This window comes from Triticum aestivum, chromosome 5D (assembly GCF_018294505.1).
Source record: "Triticum aestivum cultivar Chinese Spring chromosome 5D, IWGSC CS RefSeq v2.1, whole genome shotgun sequence".
NCBI lineage: Eukaryota > Viridiplantae > Streptophyta > Magnoliopsida > Poales > Poaceae > Triticum > Triticum aestivum.
The window spans coordinates 66,142,174-66,157,741 of NC_057808.1; the positions used below are offsets into that span (position 1 = coordinate 66,142,174).

The following is a 15,568-nucleotide window of genomic DNA, read 5'->3' on the forward strand; positions in this document are numbered from 1 at the left end:
CTGCAGCCACCTCAACTCCTTCACCGCTGGCCTGTTGAAGAGAAGATAAAAACATTAAGGAAACATTAAACACAAGAGAAAAAACAAGAATGAAAAAAAACTAGCAATCATCATTTGGATCAGTATTGGAATAAGCTATATATATTCATAAAATGGATCATGCCAACAAATATGATGTATTTGTGCAACTAATAAAGCTCATGAGGACAACTGCAAGACTGCCAGTGTGCAACCTTCAAAAAAAATAAGAAAAAATACGAGACCTGGCAACTACAAAAAGTTCTAGCAGATGTGCAACAATAAGAAATGATATTGCAACAAGATAACAGCAACTAAAAAAAGGTTTGCAAGGAACTATTCAATGGCTCATAAACACACAAAAAAACCCACATACCTCAGCATCTGTTGCGGAAGATGTGACAGCTTCTCCAGCAACTGCTGCCTGCACAAAAAATTGACCAGTGATGTCAACTATGAAAGATGCCAACTTGTCAACTACAAGACGCCAACTAATGTCAACTGTATTTAGATCAAGATGACCAGAGATGTCAACTACAAAGGTTGTTATTGACAAACTAAAAACAAAAATTGTGGTGCGAACTGCTGCATAATTTCGTCAGCATCTAAAAAGCGAGAAACACTTATATTCGAGATTTTACTTACCCTAGAAGATGACTCAGCTCCCTTACCAAGTGTTGCACGTCTAGTCCGCTTTACAACACGGAACTGATCAGCATCCTAAGAAAAAATAAAAAACATGAGCATGGGAAAAAACAAAAAAAATGTTATATGACCCAAACAAAACCGAAAAATGGACTTGTGTCATCAGCATGCCACTTACCTCAACATCCTCTCCCTGCTCAACACTCCGCGCAGGTCGTGGCTGGCGATTAGCAGGACGCTTCGAGTTCCAGCGAAGCGACTGACTTCCAGAACGCTGATTAAGCAACCAAAAGTAAACATGAAGAAAAAGACATTAGCATACATGCATAAGTTGAAAACAACTCAAAAACACAGAAAAAGTGAAAAAAAATACATCTCCTTCATTGCCATCTGCATCTCCTCCTATTATAACCATTTTTGCCCTGCGGGAGGAAATACAACAAAAGAAAACATAGTTAGAAGATGCGGAAACAAACTAGAGAAATCATAGAAGGTTGCTTTGATCTGCAGAAAACATGTGGACAACCAACTATAAAACGTGTGGACAACCAACTACTACAGTGATGCAACCAACTAGGCAGTCAACCTTGTGCAAACTGGACAGCATATAAGCCAACTAAGTTTAACTGTGGAAAGTAATAACTAGGCAGAAGATAGTTAACTAAAGGCAACAAGCTCATTATGATAACTTGTGCAACTGGGATAAACAAAAAATGCATAGCCAACAGGAAAAATATATTCAGCAAAACAATTGGGTATAATATATTGGAAATTGGCAAGCATTGGTACTGATTTGCACAAATAAGGGTCCCTATTTGCACACATCAGGTGAAAACACATGAACAACCACATCCACAACAAAGACTGCAGATTCGGGTAGACCATATTGAAAAATTGGTAAGCATTGATACTAATTTGCACAATCAAGAGGCCCTAGTTGCACACAGCAGGCGGAAAACACACGAACAACCAGATCCAGCACAAAAGGCTGGCAGAAAAATCAGTAGACTATATTGGACAATTGTCAACCATTGGTACTAATTTGCACAAGTGATGATCTCTATTTCCACACAGCCGAATAAAAACACGTGGACCACCACATCCACCACAAGGCTGGCAGATTGGGTACACTATAATGCAAAAAATTGGCAAGCATTGGTTCTAAACTGCACAAATAAGGGTTCCTAGTTGCACATAGCAGCACGAAAACACACAGACCACCAGATCAATCACAAAGGCTGACAGCATGGATAGAGAAAATTGGGAAATTGGCAAGCATAGGTACTAATTTGCACAGGTAATGGTCCCTAATTGCAAACAAGAGGAGAAAACACATGACCCAGGAGAACCACCACAAAGGCTGGCAGATTGGCTATATTATCTCAAAAATTGTCTACTACTGCTCCTAATTTGCACGCAAGGGGCAACAGAGTTGCACACCGCAGGGGAAAAACACTCATCAAAAACTCCAGATCCACCACGAGGCTTCAATCCACAGACGAGGCTCTATCGCCGCGAACCACTCATCCTCCCTGAACCACTCATACCGTACGTATATGCACGAGCTCACCCCTACTGCAACGCAAAAACGACGGGATGAGCACAACCCTAACCCACCCCTGCCAATCCGGCGGTTTCCCAAACGAAGTAGTCCGCGGGGGAGACCTCAACCTCGCCGGAAAATGAGTTCGACCTCCCTAACCCCGACCGCGACCTCGACTTCGACCTCCACCTCGACCTCCCTGACAACGACCGCGACCTCACCGGAAAACGAGCGACCTCACCAGAAAAAAGGAGGGCGGGCGAGTGGAGAAACAAGCAGGGACGAAGACAAGGAGCGCGCGTAGGAGCAGTACCTGTGCCGCCGCTGACGACGACCCTCGCGGCGCGCCCCGCCGTCGACCACAGCCCGGCGGATTTGGAACCGCCTCCGAGACCAACCAACGGCGAAAGCAAAGGGGGAAAGAGGAGGAATGGGCGTCGAGAGGTGGGGGTGGATGGGGTAATGGCACGAAATTCGAAACCGCCGCCCACTACGCACGACGGCTAAAACGCTGGAGAACTGCCTAATCCTCAATGACACGTGGGTCCCACGACGGTTTATCTCGCGCGGCGCAGCGCAATCGGACCAGGCGACCAGTCCACGCGCGGGTCTGAGCGGCGCGGCCCCACCACCCGACTAGGGGACACCTGGACACGGCGCGCCGTCGATCGGGACGAGATCGAGCGGCTCTCGTTCGGCCGCCCGGTTCGTCTAGTTAGTGCGCGGCCACTTTTTAGATTTTAGGAACAAAGAAACAGCCTCTGCCATGTATGTTCTGCCATTGCCACTGTTTCACTTGATCAGAGGGCACAAACGGATCTCTGGTCCAAGTTGAAAAATGTTGCACTGGTTCTGGTTGTTCCATAGTATCTGGCCGATCCTTCGGGCACCCGTTGGCCTGGCTTCACACCCATGCGCATGACCATGGTGTGATCACGCACCCGCTCCCTACCCTGTACTGACGGCGATGAAACACTTGTAAACAACGGAGAGGGTGGAGTTCCATATTATCCATTCATTTTGTTTTATGGCAAATTCATAGTTTTCATCTGGTAAAGTCGCTTGTTTACTTTAGGCAAATAACCGGTACAGTAGCTTGTTCCGGATCCTTATCTTGTTGACACCGACACTGTCGCCGTTTGGTCATTGGGAAAGAAAGCAAACTACACTGCGCTAGCTGCTGCTTGGCTGCCGCTCCTGCACCCTGGCGCCTGCCTGTTCATACTACTTTAGCCAAAGCACGCAGAGGGGAGTGGACATGAGAATCAATACTGAAGGAACTGAGGCTTTTTTGGGGTGGATGTTTCAATTTCTACGTTGAGTTGGTCCATGCATGTTATTCTTATCTTTATTTCAGCCTGCCGTATTTTCTTCATTCAAGACCGTCCGTGGTCAATTTGCAACAACCAGGAAAATAATAAAAAGAGAAACAATGACCCAACCAACCACAAACCAAAGGAAGGGAAGGGAAGAAAGTCAGCATGGCCCTCCTGCGGCTTCTGTTTGCTTTATCAGAGAGACCCCCTGACCGACCTACTCCGAGACTATCTTTCTGGCAACCCTTCCGTTGTCCTCGGTCCACGCACGCCATGTGATCACGCGCCCCGCTCCGCTATATATACCGAATATACACCCACGCCCCTCCTCGCCCTTCCCACTTTCACCTCACCCCTCTCTCCACCCTTTCTGCCTTCGCCACCCTCCACCCTGCCGTGCGTCATGCTACCCGCCGGGAAGACCACGCCGTCGTCAGGCGCCTCTCTCGTGCTGGCCGGCAACAAGGCCGCGTCGGCGTCGCCTTCGGTGGTCTCCGCCAAGCAAGCGCCGGCCGGCGGTCTGGTGCTTGCCGTGGACGGCAAGCGCTCGGTGGCCACGCTCGCTGCCGTCCAGGGACGCGGCCCCGCCTTCTCCGACGACGACCACAAGCCCAAGGTATATATATCTGGCTATCCTCCCTTCCTCCGTCTAGTCTACTCTCTGCTATGCGCGAGATCCGTGTGGAACTATTTCGAAAACCTCTCGATCGGAGGCGTGGCGTTGAGAGCGGCGCCGGCGTCTGAGTAGCTCGCGGAGCAAGGCCGCGGCGCTGCAGGGTGGGTACGCCTAGTGCGGGAGTGCATGCGCATGGTGGCCGCGGCCGGGTCTCTCAAGTTGGGAGGGTACGTAGGCGCGCTGTAGGGCTAGGGCCTGCCGCGGTTGGTGTAGATCTATCGTCTCCGTCGAGCGGCCGTCTGGAGCTGTCGTGCTCGCGGCGTCCTAGAGCTGTTAGGGAAGTTCGGGAAACGGGTCCAATCGGATATCTCGGCGGTGCTCGCCGCACGCGTTGGTCGAGGGCTCCCTCGTGGAGATAGGGCGCGCTGGTCGGTGTGTGCCTCGTTCGGGAGTGTGCTAGGTAACGGTGGCCCGGTCGCCGAAGCTGCGCGGCCGCGGACATGCCTGGCGCGCCTTGGGGCGGCCTGGCGCTTGTTGAGAATGATGGGGCCGGAGATGTACGCGTTCCGCGCATTCTACGCCGAACTCGCCGCGAGATGCAGGCGTTCCTCGTCGCGAGCCTTGTCTGAGCACGTGGATGCGACGTCGGCATCGGCAGCGATGTTCGCCGTAGCCGCTTGTTCTCTGTGATTTGGTTTCGCTTTTGCAATGTTTCGTTTTGTTATGCTTAGATCTGTTAGCTTAAACCGCGTTGTCTCATGATGATCGATCTTCTTATTTACTTTTTTTGCGAATTCGTTGCCTCACAATCTTCAGGGGTCCTCGGCGGAGAAGATCAAGACCATGGCTGCGGAAACGTCCGCTCTGCTGCGGGGCCTCTGCGTTCCAAAGCAGAGCAGCATCGCCGAGCAGGTTTGCTTCACCAAAGAAGTCGATGCCCTCCAGAAGGCGTGCGACGGGATGGTCGAAGGAGCATCCTTCGACGAAGATGGGGCCATCAACATGCTGATCGGCGTGCATGCTCGTATCCGTCTCCTGCTCACCTCTGACAACAAGCTGACCCCCCAGGAATTCCTCCTCTCCTCCATGGGTGAGATCAAGGCCTCGGTGGAGGAGTACATGTCTGCGGAGGACAAGATCATGGTATGCTCACTCTCGTGCTAGTGTAGATCTTCCCCGCCGTGATGTTTCCATGCATGTACATCAGACTCAGACCACGATGTGTGGTTGGCTGGTTGCAGGGTGAAGCTGATCAGGGGAGGACCAGCCTGTACGAGATGGTGAAGAAATCCTCACTCGTCGAGCCCACGCCCACCGTGTGCTCGGACGATGAGGTGAAGGCAGTGCTCTACAAGACTCTCACGCTCCTCGAATCTTCTGACCCGGCGCACTCAACGACCGGCATGGCCTGCCTGTTCTACAAGGTGCGTTCGAACTGCCGTGCTCTCATGGAAGACGTCGAGAAGAACGGCGTCGACGGCAAGACCGGCTCCGCCATCGCCATGATTCACATCAGTGCGCTCTTCGTGCTGGGACAGCACAAGAAATACTTCTCCTACGATGATGCAGCCGACGATTCTCTCATGGCCTCACTTCGAAGGCTCGAGGTTGCGCTGCGGGACTACGAGCTCGGAGGACCGTCGTCTCCACCTTCAGAGACCACAGACTAGTCCCATCGACTCTACCTGTTACCGCCTACCGATCCATGTCATCGACTAGCTTACCTATCTATCATAAGTCTGCGTGTGTTGAGTGAGGCAGTCTACTCAGTCTATGATACTTGCATGAGTGCATGAGAGCGAAACTCTTTTGGTATTATGTTACTATACATTGCTCTGCCATTATCTATCGGTCAAGTCTTTGTGTTGATGAGTGAGGTTTATTTTCTATTTTAGTGGATCTGCATTCTGTAAGGTACTTGTATGACAGCGGAACTCCGATGCAATTTAGGTTACTACAAATATATTGCTCTGCTATCATCTTCCTTAAATGAATTCCCTTAGATTTCAACATTGGTTTATGTAATCCGGTTATTTGCTCACCGTCGGTCTCGTCACCTCAACGAACAAAACACGACACAATCCCCCAAAGACGAGCAGGTCTCCGGCCGTCAGTTCACGTGGCTGGTCACGGCCGGGCAGCTTGTATGGATTGGTAGTTTTATCGTTGGTCATGCGGGTGTGCAGCCTTAAGAACGGTGTGGAAGTGGGAGAGGGGCTTAGAAAATCACATGCGCATAGGATGTTGATTTTGGTCGCTTGGATGATAGAGTCTTCGACTAGACTGGTGCGTGGCCACGGGGCAAGCATGGAATTCGGTGCGATGACTCCAAAAATCATTAACGTGTAGGGTTATGGTTTTGGGCGTTCCAACGGCATGGCCTTCGACTATGCTACTGGGCGGCCTCGGGGCCGGTGTGGAAGCCAGAGCAGTGGCCTTGGATTGGGTTGTAGAGTGTTGCCTCTAGCCACCTGGATGTTCAAGAGTAGTTGACTAGGCTGGTGCGTAGCCTTCGGGTGGATGTGTACACGTGTTGTTATCGTATCATGTTTTCGACCACTTTTCCTTATTAACCTATCAATTCTATTCTTCTTAATAAAAAGACGGAGCTTTTGTTGGTTCCTAGGAAAAGGTCGATGTCAATAAGACCTTGCTTAAACGTTTGGACCATATCCTGACAAACAATGTTTGGTATAGTTGTGCATCAAGCTTTGTGACAACATCAGCGACCTTGTTGCAAATTCTCGAGCAAGAAGACATAGAGAAACTAGAAAAAATATTGAGTTCAGGAGAAACTTCATCTCCTAGAAGAGCATTTCGTTTCTCTAAGGTCTAAATCATTATTTTCAATGACATGGACGAAGGACTTGGGTCTTAGACTCCAAGTCAAACTGATCAGTGCCCAATCAGATGTTTGCACGAATTACACTTAGACAAGCAATAAGCTTCAGTTTTGAGAGGATCCATAGCGAAATATATTTTGTACGATCCAGCCTAGTCCTTGATAATAAAGCCCCATCCATCGATTTCCATGTCAGGATCCGACGACCCATCAAAATTTATCTTCACCCTATCTTGCACAAGTAGCTCTCCGACATTGCACATATAGAGCCAATTGGGAGAAGTTGTCACAAAATCTGAAAAGAACTGGCCCATACAAAGTTCCGCCGCCACAATGAGGAGGCAGAGCTGCTCATAGCTGATCACACACGTCGCAATCTTTGCACCACTTCCTCTTCTCTGAGCAACCCTTCAACATCTTAATTTTGTTTCTTGTTTTTCCACCCAATCCACAGCAAAGCCACGACCTTGTCAAGTTTGTATTTTGTGTGCATTATCATACGCAACACTTCCTTTGGCCTCGACGTCCACACTAGTTAACAACTCTCTCCCTTCACCCCAAGCCCTCCCCAAATTTGTCCCAAGCCTTTGCATCTCAAGAAAGTGTGCACGACTAGAAAAAGTGCATCTATCTCAATTCCCCTTCTTAAAATGCTTACTCGGTGTGGTAAAATGTCATGGGCAATCTGCCAAATAAATTGGAACACATTCGGTGAGCATGGACAATTCCAAATATCATTCCAAGAGAAGTGAACAACCTGGTTACCTTGATGCCTCCCTCGATGAGCTTCCTTGCACCTCTTCAACCTGCTAGAAAATCATATAAGACCGATCGTACACTGAATTTTCCTTTTCGATCAGAGATGAATGCCCATGCATCACATCGATCGCCCACTAGGGGGTAGCTAAGATCACAAGTGCACCCACTAGACATAATCATTCCTCGACCAGCTACTCATCCCAAGTATTCGTGCTCAACTCGATTAGCTCAACAACCCTATCCAAGACTATTTCTTCAGTATGTTATTGTGGATCGACATCCATTCATGGCAACCACAGTCCTTCCATAGTTTTGAACATTTGCTCCATCTCCTACCCATTTCATAACCCTCCCTTTAACAACTGGTCTTCCCAGAGGATGCTTCTCCAAGCACACGACAATTCGGCTTCTCTTCCACATTAAACACAACAATTGCCGAAAAGTATTTTGTCCTTCAAAACTCTGGCACGTAACGATGATGGGTCAGTTAACATCCTCCATCCTTGTTTCACAAGCATCGGCATATTCAAATCATACAAGTCTTTGTACCCCAAGCACCTAAGATTTCTTCGACTTGGAGTCTGTCTCCCAATTTATCGGGTGAACCTTGTTAACATTATCTTGATGTGCCCGGTGCCCATAAAAGATGCCTAACCATCGCACTGATATGGTTGCATAATCCCTTTGTCGAGTCAAAGCATGACATGGTGAATGGTGGAATAGCTTGCACACAAGACTTCACAAGGATTCCGTTCTCCATTTTTGCCAATCATCTTACCATCCATCCATGCATCTTCATCCACATTTGCTCCCTCAAGTAGCTGAACATTTCTGTTTTTTATCGTCCCACAGTAACCCCGGGAACCTCTCATTCTGCATTTCTCCTCAACAATCAGTCCTTTAAGGAAATAACATATTAGGGTTTGTTCCCTCAAGTAGATGAACATTTTCCTTTTTGATTGTCCCACAATAACCCCGGTACCTGGACAAGAGCGGTGGTGACTCAGATCCTAGGAAGAAGGAAAGGGATCACCGGGCGATCGTAGAATCGGGGGTATCCGAGTCAATCCCATCTGAGGAGGAGGCGACCTCACTGGAAACTAGTACAAAAGGATCATTGCTGCGAAGGAATTGGCCACATCTCGCCATATCTGAAGTGCCCACTGCTCACCAACTATCGATGGCGAACCAGGAAAACCAGAAGAACAAGGGCATCATGGCGGAGGGGGATGACGCCCCCCGGTCCGGTGACGACCGGAACATCTCGAGGGTGCTGCTCCGCGGGGAGTCCTCCCGCGGCCACTCTGGGAGGGCCAACATGAGGAGGCTGTGCGCTGGCGCCGACATTGTTGGCCCAAGGTTCCCAGTAAACCTGGGGCCACGGGTTGATGATGTGGTCGAGCTTGACCTAACCAAAGAGTGCGCCGCCATGAGAACTCGCTGGATCGCTGTAGGGCTCTTCTTCTCGCCCCTGCCCTACAGCAATGATGGCCTCTTTGGGGAGCTCAAGAGCAAGTGGGGATTGCGTGGTCGCCTCAACTACACGCCCCTCAAGAACAACCGATTCCTCTTGGAGTTCGAGCGGGAGGGGGATCGTCGCTTCATCCTCGACAACGGCCCCTGGACCCATAAGGGGGACGCCTTCCTGATGGTGGCGGTGGACGGCAGCGCACGTCCGGGGGACGTGGAGGTGGCCCATATGCCTATATGGGTTCGCATTCACGACGTCCCTCCGATCATGCTAGATGAAGCAGTGGCTTGGAAACTTGGCTCCAAACTTGGGGAGGTTCTGGAGGTGGACACAGACATCCATGGTAAGCTCTGGGGAGACTTCATTAGGGTTTGGGTGAATCATGATGTAGACGAGCCCTTGCGTGGTAGAATTACTTCTCATGATAAGCCAAAAAATGAATTGTTCTTCTTAGAGGTGAAGTATGAGAGAGGGCCTAGATTATGTGGCTACTGTGGTTTCCTTGGGCATGGCCAACGCGACTGTAAGTTGCCGGAGGACCTCCATGAGAAGAGGTACACGGCAACAATGCGTGCCTCCCCTTTCAAAAAGAGTAGTAGCAGGGGTGGGTATGTCGCCCCGGTGGCTAGCAGTGCTCGTCGCTTCCTTAGCTTTGGAAAGGAGGCGCAACGTGAGGGGAGTTCCAGCGGGACCAAGTATGAGCATGAGGTGATACCAGAGGAGGTCCTGCTGAATCCTCTGGTCCAAGCTGCAATCGCAGCTCTCAGTTCTCTGAAGGTCTCTAATGGCAGGAGTCCACCAAAAAAACCTGCATCTCAAGAGGCTTCTACACCAGCTCTGGCCTCGGGGGGTGACGCTGATGGGGTAGCGACGAACAGGGTGGCCAAGACCTCAGCGGTGGCCGCGTTGGACCAGAACTACAAGCCTGTTCCCGTGGCTGTTCAGGTGGTCAACAGTGTTGTTTCTGAACCTCTGGTGGATGCATCACTGGACAGAGTTGTTGTTCTGGGAGAGAAACTGGCTAATGGCTCAAGTGCTGCAGTAGAGCCATCTTTCCCGCCGGGTTTTGGACCGGTACCGCGCTTCACTCAGGTGGTAGCGACGACGGACCAGCCCTTGAACCTGGTGGTCGGCCCTGAAATGGATGAAGCAGGCGACTCTGCTGGTGTTGCTGTACTTCCAGAAAAGAAAAACCTGAAGGTTGGCATGGGTGAGAAGAAAGAGCCAGTGCTGGTTGGCTCGGTGCTGGGCAAAAGAGGAGGCCATGAGAATGGTGCATCAAAGGAGACAGGGGCTTCAGCTGTAGGTGAGAACCCAGAACAGAATAAGAAGGTTTGTGGTGCTGGTAAGTCAGAAGCAGATGGCGGCGGCATGGATGACAAGAAGGCAGCGACCGGGCCAGGGGCTCCTGGCAAACTGGTGGGCACTAAGGACGGCGCCCACCAGGAGCCATGACGGTGCTAGCATGGAACTGTCGAGGCCTCGGGCAACCTCGCACAGTTCAAGAACTGGTGTGCCTCGTGCAGACATACAAGCCCAAGCTCGTCTTCCTCTCTGAAACGCGGCAGAATAATAAGTATGTTAAGAGCCTTAAGTGGAGGCTAGGCCTTCGCCATTGTATCACGCAACCCGGCATTGGACAAGGTGTCGGCATTGCCCTATTTTATGGTGAGAATGTTGAAATAAAAAAGATTGCCGCAGGGGCGAGATACATCGATGTGTTGATCAGGTTAAATCCCAATGGCCTTCAGTGGCGTGGAACTTTTGTCTATGCTGAACCAAAGGCTCATGAACGACACCATATGTGGACGTTGTTGAGGAGAATCAAGGATACTAGTGACCTCCCATGGCTTATGGTGGGAGATTTTAATGAAACTATGTGGCAAGCGGAGCACTTATCTGCCACTAGAAGGTCAGAGAGTAATATGGAGAATCTTTGAAAGCTTCTCCCGGACTGTAACTTATTTGACTTGGGCTTCAGAGGGCCGAAATGGACCTATAACAACAAGCAGGGGGGAAAAGCAATGTCCGAGCCCGGTTGGACAGGTTTGTGGCATCGCCAGAATGGTCGGATTATTTCAGAAATGTCTCTGTTGAACATATTTGTTCTTCAAGGTCTGATCATCTCCCTATTCTCCTAAGGGTGGGAAGTAAGAAGGAGTGGAGACCAGTAGATGAGAGGAAGAGCAGCATTTTTAGATATGAATAGATGTGGGAGAGGACAGAGTCTCTGAAGAGAACCATAGATGACACCTGGCTGAAGAATGGGTCGGCCGCAAGTATGCGAGAGGTCTGTGCGAAGCTGAATCACATGCGGTCCGAACTGAGTGGATGGGCAAAGAGTGATTTTGGTTCAGTTATCAGGAAAACAACGGAAATCCGGAAAAAGCTAAGTAGATTATGGAAGCTACCCCCAATTGAACGACAGGAAGTAGAAGAAAACAGCTTGGCAGCGGAGCTAGATGAGCTGCTCTTGAGGGAGGAGATCATGTGGAGACAACGTTCTCGAGCGACATACATCCGAGAAGGCGACAAGAACACTAAATGGTTTCAGCAGAGAGCAACATGGAGGAAGAAGAAAAACACCATCCTGAAGTTGAGGGATGGAAGCGGTGGCTGGGTAGAGGACACAAATAAAGTACAGGAGATGACAAATGCCTTTTTCAAGAATTTGTATGAGGCCGAGGAAGGGATTGAACCAAGTGAAATTCTGAACCTTGTCACGGAACGGGTGGATAGCAACATGAACGCAGCTCTGACCAAGGCGTTCTCCACCGAGGAAATCAGCGACGCCCTATTTCAGATTGGCCCTCTTAAGGCTCCAGGCCCCGATGGATTCCCGGCACGTTTTTTTCAAAGAAACTGGGAGGTGCTAAGAGAGGATGTCGTGAAGGGAGTCCGGGAGTTCTTTGACATGGGAGTTCTCCCGGAAGGAATAAACGACACGATGATCGTGCTCATCCCCAAAGGAAATGATCCGCAGTCCCTAAAGGATTACAGGCCAATTAGCCTCTGTAACGTCATATACAAAGTGGTGTCCAAGTGTCTTGTGAATCGGCTTCGCCCCATGCTGGACGGGATCATTTCGGAAACCCAAAGCGCTTTTATCCCAGGTAGAATGATTACGGATAATGCTATCATTGCATTTGAGTGCTTCCACAAAATACAACACTGTAAGAATGCACAAGACAACTACTGTGCTTACAAGTTGGATCTCGCGAAGGCCTACGATAGAGTTGATTGGAGTTTTCTGGAAGGAGTGTTGAGGAAAGCTGGGTTTTGTGACAAATGGACCGGATGGGTGATGCGGTGTGTCCGATCCGTTCGATACTCAGTCCGTTGCAACGGAGAATTACTAGAGCCTTTCAAACCATCCCGTGGACTACGGCAAGGAGACCCTCTCAGCCCATATCTTTTTCTTTTTATTGCGGATGGCCTGGTTCATCTCCTAAAGAAGGAAATGGTTGAGAACAGATTGACACCTATTAAAATTGCTAGAAGCAGCCTGGGCATTTCAAACCTTTTGTTCGCGGACGACATCTTGATCTTCTTCAAGGCTAAACCAGAACAAGCGGAAACTATAAGGAGGGTCCTGATCACGTTCCAGAAATGCACGGGCTAATTACTTAGTGAAAGTAAGTGCTCACTCCTATTTAGTGAAGTTTGCCCAGCAGAGATTAGAAAGGAAATCAGGAGCATTCTTGGGGTGACGTCGGAGACCTTTGAGAGCAAGTCTCTTGGTCTCCCCACCCCGGAGGGCAGGATGAAGGACGACCAGTTCCAACCAATCATGGACAGATTCCGGAAAAGGTGTAGTGACTGGTCGGAAAAATTTATGTCTTATGCAGCGAAGGAGGTACATGTAAAGTTAGTGGTTCAGGCCCTTCCTACTTTTGTCATGAGTGTCTTCATGTTGTCCAAAGGATTCTGCGAGAAATATGAAAAGAATGATAAGAGACTTTTGGTGGGGGGATGAGGATGGACACCGAAAGGTACACTGGATGTCGTGGGAGCGAATGACAAGGCCGAAAAGAGCGGGAGGGATTGGCTTCAGGGATATGCACCTTTTCAACCAAGCACTGCTTCTTGCCAAACAGGGGTGGAGATTAATTCAAAATCCAGATAGCCTCTGCGCGAGGGTCCTAAAGTCGAAATACTACCCAAACGGAAACCTTCTGGACACAGTTTTTGCTTCAGATGCATCCCCGGTTTGGAGAGCCATTGAATTTGGGCTCGAGCTCCTAAAGAAAGGCCTCATCTGGAGGGTAGGAAATGGAAAGAACATTCAGATTCAAAGAGACCAGTGGTTACCAAGACGAGAGGGATTGAAGACGGCCTCTTTCATCTGGAGGTCAAGAATTCGATGGGTAAATCAGCTCATGCACCCGGATAGGAGAGAATGGAACGAGGCCTTGATAAGGCAGCTATTTTACCCCTTTGATGCGGATGAAATATGCAAATTAAACATCCCGACCTCGGAGGTGGATGACCGCATCGCTTGGCACTATGAAAAGAATGGAATTTTTTCGGTGAGGAGTGCTTATAAGCTTGCTGCGGCAAGTCTTCCCCAATTGGCCCAGAACCCATCGAGCTCGTCAATGGAGCCAAATGATAGAAATATCTGGGACCTAATTTGGAAGGCTAAAGTCCCTGCAAAAGTACGGATATTCGGTTGGAGAGTGGCCACTAATACACTAGCCACCAAGGAAAATAAGTGGAAAAGAACCATCGACTTGGAGGCTACAGAGGCTATGTTTTCATTGCTGTCTGCAGAAAGCTTCCACGCTGCTACAGCGCGGAGGAAGCAGAGGCTCGCGCTGCCCTCGTTGGTTTGCAGTCAATGGCGGACGTTTATAATGGTCAGGTAGTGCTGGAGATGGACAATCAAAACATAGTAAATGAATTGGCGTCCCCAAGCCTGACACGCTCCCCGCATTATGGTCTAATAATGGACATTAAGAAAGCCATGGCTAGCTTTGCTTCTTGCAGCGTCAGATATGTGAACAGAAACTGCAACTCGTTGGCCCATGGCCTTGCAGCGCTAACCAGCAGTGATGGAGAGCAGATGCTGATTGCAAATGTCCCGAGTGAGCTTCGGTCCTTGATGCTCTCTGAATACACAGCCCCTTCTGAGTAGATGTTTTCTACTCTAGATCTCAAAAAAAACCCGGTACCTCTCATTCTGCGTTTCTCCTCAACAATCGGCCCTTTAAGTAAATAACATATTCAGGAAGGCTTTTTGCGAGATTACAAGAGACGATGACACAACATATGGTGTGGACACAATCTAGGACGCTAGACGAGATAAGTTGAACGGCGAAGATGGTGCGGATCTGTCAAACCCTTGCTTTTATAGGGTAGTATAAAATAACAATGCAAAAGTATATCACGTGAAATAATGAATCAGACGTTTAGAATAAAGGTTCATAGTGTGGTGTATGTTTTTGTACACGTGGTTGCATGCAATATTATACTCCCTCTGTCCCAAAATAAGTGTCTCAACTTTGTACTAACTTTAGTACAAAGTTGTACTAAACTTGAGACACTTATTTTGGGACGGAGGGAGTATCACGTAAAACCATGAATCAGAAGTTTAGACTATATAAAGGTTTATAGGGTGGTGTATGTTTTCGTACATGTGCTTGCTTGGTATATGAAAACATAACATATATCTTGAATATATACAATTTAATTTCCCATGCATTTTAAATTAAGTTCAAATTTCACACAAAACTAGATCCTATGAAATTAGACATTAGAAATTGGGACTGGTTTTGCACGTTTCCTTCTACCGTTCTACATGCTCACTCCTTGCTAAAATTTTAAGCTCCTCGGATTTTGAACATAATTCTTCTAATCAAAAATATGAGTTATATGCCACACAAGGTAGTATAAAAAAGAATTTTATGCCACAAAACTGACGTCATCAGAAGCTTCTTTAAATACCAATCCAAGGATATACTTTCATGGCACATAATTGACGTGGTCCTTTAGTTTCAAAATTTGAGAGGTTTAGATTTTAGAAAGGAGGAAAATAATATATTTTCAATAGATTACACTGTGTATTGTAACAAGATGATCTTTTCCATACCTTTTTTAGAAAATATTGACATATGTAATATACTGTAGCGTCCAAACTTAACACAAAATTTAAACCACATCTTCACAAGGTGGGTAATATGGCCTTTACGTGCGGCACGTGAGGCTTCACACTTTCACAGTATTGTCTGTATGCTCGCCTGACATAGGCTAATTGGGCAATTGGGGCTAAATTTCGTGTTTTGACCCTTTTTGTTAAGAAATTCAAGATCTGACCCCGTTTGAATTTTTTTCGAGATTTGACCTTTTTCCTACCGCC

The 15,568-nt window shown here is 48.5% G+C and overlaps 1 protein-coding gene across 1 annotated transcript; it reads left to right on the forward strand.

Annotated features, from left to right (window-relative positions):
• Positions 1-3,867: 3,867 nt before the first annotated feature.
• LOC123124358 (uncharacterized) lies at positions 3,868-6,072 on the forward strand. Its single transcript, XM_044544986.1, has 3 exons — positions 3,868-4,138; positions 4,955-5,281; positions 5,380-6,072. Exons 1-3 carry the CDS (start codon positions 3,926-3,928, stop codon positions 5,806-5,808), a joined length of 969 nt encoding a protein of 322 aa, XP_044400921.1. The 5' UTR covers positions 3,868-3,925; the 3' UTR covers positions 5,809-6,072.
• The last annotated feature ends 9,496 nt before the right edge of the window (positions 6,073-15,568 follow it).

Coding starts and splice junctions, on each gene's coding strand:
- LOC123124358 (XM_044544986.1), top strand. CDS start 3,926: ATGCTACCCGCCGGGAAGACCACGCCGTCGTCAGGCGCCTCTCTCGTG. Junction 4,139..4,954: donor ACGACGACCACAAGCCCAAG/GTATATATATCT, acceptor CACAATCTTCAG/GGGTCCTCGGCGGAGAAGAT. Junction 5,282..5,379: donor CTGCGGAGGACAAGATCATG/GTATGCTCACTC, acceptor GGCTGGTTGCAG/GGTGAAGCTGATCAGGGGAG.